Raw genomic sequence first — 9,220 nt, 5'->3', positions numbered from 1 at the left:
AAATATAAATAAATATATAAATATATAAATATATAAATTATATATAAATTTATGATTTTTTATTATATAAATGTTCCATAAATCAATATGCATACTTGTAAAGCTATAATAATATCCTATATACTGTAGAAAAATTACAATTTTTTGCTCTGCAGTTATCATCTCTGTTGATAATCAAACTTTGATGGTAACACTGAAATTACACAAAAATTTAAAGAAAAATCGAATATTATTAAGTTTTAAATGCATAAATACGTCTACTAAATTAATAAATCGTAAAATTAGTACAATATTTTCAGTTTTTAACTCTTAATTACTTCAATATTCGCAAGGACGCGAACTCCCGTAAGGATGTCGATCTTTAATAATATCTCGTTAGTGGTCTAAGGGCTTTATCCAGCTCTCGTTTAATGTTCATTTCTATCAATGTAGATTAACTTTAATTTCGATTCAACTAACTCTTCATCTTTTTCTAGTTTTAAGAATTATTAAAAGAGACGGAGTAAATTAAATAAAGATAAAAATTTATCTACATTGGTAGAAACGGACATAATTCCGCCATGACACGAACAACATTCGTTTGAAAGATCCCTCTCTTTCTCTCTCTCTCTCTTTCTTTTACACACACGCACACTATTCTTACTATCAGTGGCATCAGTGCACTAGTATATGTTCTGTGAGTGCATCACTGACTTTTCTACGCATACCTATCTATGTCTACGCGCCTGTTCGCACCTCCTTGGCTTGCCTCTTTGTGGCTTTGTGGCTGTGTGACTCAATAACACGGTATTCGATAATGACATTAGCGATACATGCGATATCTACGTCTCGCTCCATCTCGCTTGCAGAGTGATTGCCCAAGATTCGTCCACGCCAAGAGCGAATTCGAAAAGCGCATTCCCAACCGAATTCGTCCATCCGATTTTCTCGACTCAAAATTCCAGAAAATCCTCTACTGTGTGAGTGAAATTCGTACAAAAATCGTGGAATGCGCCTTCGACATACGCGGGATTCAATTATAACGGACTCAAACTACGACAAACGCATACATTGCTTGAAATTCAGAGTTCAGACCTTTCCTAAACATTTCAAGTATCTTCGATTGAGAGATTTTTTTCACGCTTTTGCCTCCTTGCAGGATGTCAACGTGAGAGAACGATTGTATTTGTAATATCTCAAAGACGTTAGCAAATCGGACAACAACAAAGATTAAGTACGCACGCAGCCTTTTCACTGTCGAAAGCAGACGCAATGATGGATACAGATCCGCCGGAATTTCTGTCGAAAGACGATGAGATTCAATATTGGATGGATCTTGCGAACCAACTACTTCAAAGGTAGATTGTCTTACTGCTTTTAAGAACGGTTCTGTCCAACGTACAGTTTGAAAAACTAGAAAGTATATTTTACAATTTACATAGAAATATTGGGCGTTTTCCTGCTAGAGACAGAGATGAAATAGTTTAATATTGTTTAATGTTACATTTAATTAATGTAGTCGGACCGTTAAATCCTTAATATCAAAAATATGATTGTATACAGAATTTAAAGGACTTTATGTAAAAAAATTAACATTTATGGAATTTTCATCTTATTAGGTGTAGTAAAAAGTCATCGCGTATTTTTAAAAGACATCTATCAGCAAAAACCGCAATTACTTTCTTACCAACAATATAAATATATCTTGATAGAGTAAAGTTTCAGCTTTAAAAATCTCTTTTTTAAATTATACGATACGACAATTTTTAATGGAGTTATGAGCAATTAAAGTCAAAATAATTCTTTTATTTAATCCGCGATAACTCAGTAATCAAAAGTCGTAGGAATATTAAAAAAAAACGATTTTGTAGGGAAAGTATCAAGCTTTCACGATATGTAATCGAAAATTTTCTCAAATTCGTTTTGGACACGTTACAAATCCACAAAGTGAGAAGAAAATTTTTCGTATTTTTCAGCTCGTAGTTTTTGGTATGTAAAAATTATCAAACTCATATAAACTTAAAAAATGTGATAAGCTTTTAAAAGTAGAGATTTCAAGCTTTAAAACCATTTTTTAAAATTTGAATTTCATTCATATTGACGAAGATATTGTATATACAACTTTGAGCTAAAAAATACGCGATGACTTTTTACTACACCTAATATTTGACTTGCGTGTTCGGTTTTATTTTACTGTGTTCATTATTTGGAATATATGTAACTCTCTGCTCTGCGTTTATTCTGTATTTATGAATGAGGATGACTCAAATGAAGATGGCGAAATATCAAAGTTATTGTTACAATAATATTCAATAAATAATTTATTATACATAAGCACATTCAGTATTAGCTTTTGTTGGTTTCTTTTATTGTATAATTATCATGTAACATTGCAAACAAGAAAGATGTAATGATTTATTTATTGTATCTCCACTGAGATCATCCAATATCAGGATCCATATTCGACATTTCTTTATTTATTTGATTTTAATTTATTTTTCTATAAAACTGCCATGGTGTAAATTATAATAGTGTCATCTATTAGGATCAAAGTGATGTGATTATCAGGATCAATGATTATCAGGATTGTAAATATATGATTTGATTCTCTATATGTTCTGTGCTATGTGAATCATAGGTGGTCTGTCTAGATTTTTTCCTTCTTTATAATAATTTTCATAGTTTTTTATGAGAGAGAAATACATTCAAAAGGCTTTTTGCCAACAGTGAACTAATCCACATTTTACAAAACGGAAAACATGAACTTTAGTTGAAGTAATGGAAAAAATATATTTGTGTTTTTATAAAATGTGGATTAGCCCATTGTTGTTATAATTCTTTTGTTTTACTTAACAAACGTAATAAATAACGATACTAAGGATTGCAAGAGATTTACATGACATAATGAACAATTTAAAATTAGCGCAGGACATGTTAAACAATTAATAGAATCAAATGAAAAATGTTACTGTGCCTAAGATATTACTTTATTCAAAAAGTATTAATCTTATAACTATGATACAAAATTTTATTGCATTATGTAAATTAAAATGTACACATACAAGTTATATTCTTAATTATCTTACTTAATGACTAAACATTGAATCATTATTTAACATTACTTTGTATTTCACATAAATTTTGGATGATTTGCTGGAGGATGTTATTCTTTGCGCAATAGATATGTAATAAAAACAATTATAGTGATTTTTCTTTAAAGTAAAAGAGTTGAAAATAATGTTTGTTAATATCCAGGAAAGATGATGTTGAGAGAGAACTAGAAGAATTTCAAGAGAATTCGCAGATGCTGGAAAAAGAGTTGGAGACCTCTTTGGAACAAGCAGAAAAAACAAATAGAGAATTGAGGCAGAGAAATACGAGACTTGCCACAGAAGTCGAACAATTGAGAACACGACTAGATCAACAGTCTGCGGATTGCGCCATGTTCCAAGGAAAGGCACAGGATTTACAGCAACAACACGAGCACTTACTCAAGTATATTAGAGAACTCGAACAAAAGAATGACGATTTGGAAAGAGCACACAGGTACTTGATATTTTCTCAATTGACTAAACTAATAATAACTGATCGTTAACAATTTCATAAAAACTACGTTATCTCTCTTGTAGGATAAATAGGGTTACAGAAGAAGAAATAGAAGCTAAGTTTAATTTAGCTATAGAAAAGAATGCCTTGCTCGAATCCGAACTCGATGAAAAAGAAGGCCTAAAAGTCATAGTGCAAAGATTAATGGACGAAGTTAGAGGTAATTGATAATCTTTTCTTTCAACACACTTTACAACGATAGTTAATATTCTATGGTATTTTAGATTTGAAGCAGGAGATACAAGTACATGAAAGACATCACGCCGACAATAACAAGTCTGTTGAAAGAGTTCGTAGTATCGTTGATAGTAATAAGCTACAGGCTGAATTGGAGTCGAATTCACCCGCTAGCCAAATAGTCTCACAAACCATACCTCAGAATAATACGACGACTTCACCGATAAAAAGTAGGTTGTACAAAACTTTTGTTAAGGCAAAGTACTTTTTCCACTTTGCATCGAGAGGACAATCGTCAAAATTGATAGATATCACAAATCATGCGGACATCAAAAAGTGCAAATGAAAATATGTACTGCATAAAATAAACGTTACTAATTATTATTATTATTATTAAGAATAGTTTAAACTACAATTTCTTCTGTATTTTATTCGCTATTTATCTTGAGATTTGTGAAATTAAAAAGGAATTACAACAATATGTGTGCAGCGGAATGCATTGATGTAACTAAATAAATATTTTTAATACTATTTTCTTTTTCTTTGTTTCGACTTCTTCAAAAAAAATCTTGACACAATTAAAATTATATATATCTAACCACAAATTTCAAAACAAATTCAAATTAGAAATTTATTTAGTCACATAAATTAATTACAAGTTATTAATTTGACTTTTGTGTTTTTCGCTAGTTGGACACGGGATGGTAGGAGGTGTTATTGGGAATAACAATAACAATATGAGCCAACCATTACCACCCTGCACTAGAATACTAGCAATGAACATGATCGGTGACCTTATGCGAAAAGTTGGGGTAAGCATATACAATATATCTCGAATATTTTCTTTACTACACACCTATAGTTTTTTAAGCTTGAAGCATGGCTTGTATGTCTTTCCGTATCTTTATACACATAACGTAAATGATATATTGTATTTTATATATACATATAAAATTGCTGTGAATTTAATAGTACAAAGCAATTGTCTGTGTAAATACGAATTTTTTCAGTTTTTATTAATTTTTCTAATAAAGTACTCGTTACAAAAATTACAATACATCACAATTAAATTGATAAAACATATTATTATGTGTACATACGTAATATACAATTGATATGTAAGTATTCCCTGTATTGTAAGTAAGTCGGATTTGATTTGCACTTGGAATTAGATGGGAGTCAGTGTGATGTAGTTGGCATTTTGGTAGCTTGACAGGTGGGTCTGTATGGGCTGTAGGAGAATAAAATGCACTTGTCCGAGTGAACAAATATCGAATACCACTTCCTCTACTGGCCTATCCGCTGCCCAGACTCACGTGTCTACTCAGTGTATAAGGCAACAACCTAGACCGACCGCGTGCAGATCTTCGTCATGATTTCTCCATCGTTAAATTATTTTGCATCTCCTTAAAGAGCAGGTCTCGATATTTTATTTTCTCGTTATTACAAACGCTTTTGGTTATCCACATTAATCATCCTGGCTTATGCATTGCCGAACATTTCATGCCTGCACTTAATCAAAATAATTCTATGTGATATATTATATATTGTAATATCTGTTAATTCAACATTTATCACAACATTTGTCGCAATCTTGTCAATATAACACTTGTTGTATTTGTCTATTATAGCTCTGAAGGATAATAATATTAAAATAATATTTTTAAAAAGTAGCATATCTCTGATCATAATTATTCTTTTCTACAGGCGTTGGAGAACAAGCTGAACACGTGCAGAAATGCGTTCCGAGAAGATCAAGTTCGCGATCTCTACAGGTAACACAACAGTCACGTTTTAATCATGTTAAATTGCGTTGTTGTACTCTTATTCTATCGTGCACTGTACTCACAAGTAAATGTCATGCATCCATCTTACGGTACATCTTTCTCTTTTTCTTGTCGTTAATCAATCTCGAAAGCACGTTTCTCGACAAATCTCGAAATTCTGAACGAAATCGCACGAAATCATACATGTACATGATATACTCACTGACTTAATCGTACTTATTGTTAGTATAACAATGTTGGTTGTGTTCTTTCTATCGATTATGCTTGTTATGATCAGCGCCAAGACGTTCAATTTCTATATACTTAAGGCTTTTGATGCAATATTATGTAGTACTGATTTTCTTAGCTTAGAAGATTGAGACGTTTTACAAAGATAGACGCGTGGCTCTTCCATTTGATAAACGACTGCCTTTATTATATAGCAAAGATTCTTTATTTTAATTAAATTTACACAATTCCTTTTCGCCATTATATTTATCTCATCTTGTTCAATCACGATTATTTATAGTATCAAGCACGTTACTTCTTTTTATACATAGGAAGTTTATAGCTTATCTGCTTATGCTTCTTAGATAATTGTTAAAATTAAGTGTACGAGTAATTAATGACAATGGCATAGTTTTAATCATTTGTGTATTTCCTAAACCCTATTATGCCATGTTTGAATATGTTCAAAAATAAATATGTCATTATTTATTGGGAGTTATATCTAAATCTTGTTTAAATTGTTAATTCTTTCTTTTTTTTATCAAATTCAATAATTTTGAAATTAAAGACTTATTTACGTACGTATTTATTTCCCGCGATAAATATGTATAGTAATTCTTTATACTTATGTTATGTGCACGTGAAATCTCGATGCAAAGTGCAACATACACATTTCCCTCAATGTGTTCGAATTTGTACATACTTGTATAAATTAGAACACGAAGTAATTAGCTGTTAAAATGTATATATACGATAATATATGCGTACATAGTCTCTCATAATTCCCACAATTCGTGTCGATCCATTGGAAATATAGACACGATAGCATATTTTACACAAGGCTTGCTTGCTAGCAGACAATTATTATGCGAAATTCGACTAGAAATTCGTTAAAAGAAAAACGAATGGGTTAATTGTAAAATACACAAATGACAAATTTTATATAATTAGCTGCATTTTTCACGCGCGTGTAGAGAAATATTCATAAAGTATAAAAATTAAAATTGTAAAAAACTGTGCTAATAAGACTAAATACGACTGTGTAAATGATACACATATATACAAGAATGTCAAAATTGGACATTATAAATGCAATATATATATATATATTCTTAATTTTTTCAATTTTAATTATCTTATCAGATGTGACTCTGTGCTAAATCGTTCGGACATTAAACACAATCAATCTGAAACGTTAATAATTATTTTATAGATAGGAATGTCCGAATGTTTCGGCGCACAGTCACATCTGAGATAATTAAAATTTAAAAAAAATTAATATATACTGTGGTAATTAGCTACACGTAATTCTTAAATTTAGCGATAATATATGCGTGTACATATATTGTATATAGACGCTAAGCGTCAGAGTTAGCGTCAGTGTGCAGTTACATTAAGAATTTATTCGACTCTGTAAAATAAGAATGTGATGTGATTTAAATACGGTTTTGAAACAGCGTTCGCATACATCATAAACTGTAGTAAAGGATGCTTTTTTTTATTTACTGCCATATTGTGTCATAGGCCAAAGTTCATAGTCAATTATATTTTAAGATTGTCTTAAATAGTCTTAAGATGTCATAAACTAACAGAAACATACAAAAACAATCGTACTAACATCTTAAGACATTACTTAAGATGCTTAAAATAAGAAGCGACTACAAATACCGGCCACAGTGTAGGCTGACAAGAGATTATTATTTGTGACTCGATACATAAAGAAAAAGCATTAATGTAGAAAATATCATATGTACCGCACAAAATATGAAATGATACACACTTGTGAGTCCCTCCTTGCATGAATAGCTATTAATTTTATATATTGCATCCTTGTGCATATATTGCATCTTTTGCCATGTGGTAAAGATGTCATTAATGTCATGTTTTCTCTAAATATGTGTTAAATTAATTTCGAGATATTTCCGATTGTGCATATTTGGCAAGTCTATGCACAGATTTTGAATCATTAAATATTCACTGTCGCAAATTCTCGTTCGATGTTATTCTTTTATTTCTTCAAGGATGTATTACATATATTCAAAAAATAAAAAAATTATGAAAACATTTGTTTATTGTAGTAATAAAACAAAAAATTTAGCGGCGAATTTAGAACCTAATAAAAAATAAAAAAATTGTTGCAATAAGTCTGTTTTTCATCTTTATCAGTGCTCCAATGGAATTGTATAGAAATGTATTGTAAAATAATAATAAAAATCTATACTAAATTTTTTAATATAATTACTTCAACTATTCAAGATGATTTATACAGTTTTATTGCGATGGAGAGATTAGTTCTGTAAATAAGCAAAATTTATTTACTTATTTATTTAACAAAACGATTAATCTGCATTACAATGAAAATTTGTAATAAATCATCTTAAAAAAGTTGTACAAAAAATTCAGATTTTTGTCATTTAAAAAATGTTAATGTTATATAACAAATAATACCAAGTAAATAAATTATAAAAATGTGTTGTTCAATAAAAATAGAATGTTATAGACGTAGCTTTCATATGTAGTTTATTTAAAATATAAAAATTAACGCATTAAAATGTTAAAATGAGAGTGATACATCCTTAAAGCATTAGAAGTAAACGCAAGCTATAACAAAAGATTGTTGCGTTTGTTCAATTAGAGCTAGACGACAGGTCCGAAGCCCAGCCACAGGAAACAACAACCACATTCGATTATAAGCGAATTTAATGGAAAGGACATAATGTTGCAGCGATCATATGTTCGCACGTCCCGTTGTGATCCCAATATTAGTTGGAAATTTCTTTGACGGACTTCTGTTCAAGTTTCATTAAGTTAACTGGAGAGAGAGAGAGAGAGAGAGAGAGAGAGAGAGAGAGAGAGAGAGTTCACGCAAGATTGAAAGGCATCGCCATGTTTCAACGTGAAAAAATCGTTTTTGATTTACGGGGACATGAGATGATATAGATTCTTATATATATTTCTCTCGACTGTGTATGGATTTTCCCAATAGCGGTGTTCCATATTGCCTCGACAACATTTGTCGCGATATCTTGCTAGAAAACATCGCACAGGATAATTATAGTGGCAAGTCGATGATTCATCGCTGTAAAAATTATCCGTTTGCTCCAAGTATGAGATAGGTGTCGAATGTTTGCTGTAATTATTGCGAGCGATATTTTTTTAACAATATCGACAAACGTCATTAACAGAAAATATGACAACGTTATCCAGCCGTACTAATAATATAGTCCGTTTTTTTCCACACAAGTAAAAGATATATTTTATTATTAAAAAAAAAAAAAAATAGGAAGCCTAGTGATTGCAAAAAGTAATTCGTATGTGGGAGACATACACAAAAAAAAACCTTATTTTTAGAAAGTAAACATTAATTAGCAATTTATTAACAAAGAATAAAATAGATTGTATATTTCTCAAAATTATTTTACCTAAAAAGATGTAATAATTAAAACATATTTATATATAATAAG

The 9,220-nt window shown here is 30.4% G+C and overlaps 1 protein-coding gene across 3 annotated transcripts; it reads left to right on the top strand.

Annotated features, from left to right (window-relative positions):
* Positions 1-644: 644 nt before the first annotated feature.
* Positions 645-9,058, top strand: LOC108751171 (nuclear distribution protein nudE-like 1-A). 3 transcript variants are annotated; one of them, XM_018491245.1, is made up of 8 exons: positions 645-959; positions 1,139-1,337; positions 3,235-3,525; positions 3,609-3,745; positions 3,810-3,992; positions 4,453-4,574; positions 4,971-5,180; positions 5,470-5,549. In XM_018491245.1, exons 2-7 carry the CDS (start codon positions 1,252-1,254, stop codon positions 5,136-5,138), a joined length of 987 nt encoding a protein of 328 aa, XP_018346747.1. In that variant the 5' UTR covers positions 645-959; positions 1,139-1,251; the 3' UTR covers positions 5,139-5,180; positions 5,470-5,549. The 3 variants fall into 3 exon arrangements, with proteins under 3 accessions (XP_018346747.1, XP_018346750.1, XP_018346748.1); XM_018491248.1 differs by lacking the exon at positions 4,971-5,180 and adding an exon at positions 8,392-9,058 and having other exon boundaries at positions 647-959; positions 5,470-5,537; XM_018491246.1 differs by lacking the exon at positions 645-959 and adding an exon at positions 986-1,066.
* The last annotated feature ends 162 nt before the right edge of the window (positions 9,059-9,220 follow it).

This window comes from Trachymyrmex septentrionalis, unplaced genomic scaffold (assembly GCF_001594115.1).
Source record: "Trachymyrmex septentrionalis isolate Tsep2-gDNA-1 unplaced genomic scaffold, Tsep1.0 scaffold402, whole genome shotgun sequence".
Taxonomy (NCBI): domain Eukaryota; kingdom Metazoa; phylum Arthropoda; class Insecta; order Hymenoptera; family Formicidae; genus Trachymyrmex; species Trachymyrmex septentrionalis.
The sequence above is the reverse complement of the archived record's forward strand: the minus strand, read 5'-3'. Positions and strand labels throughout refer to the sequence as shown.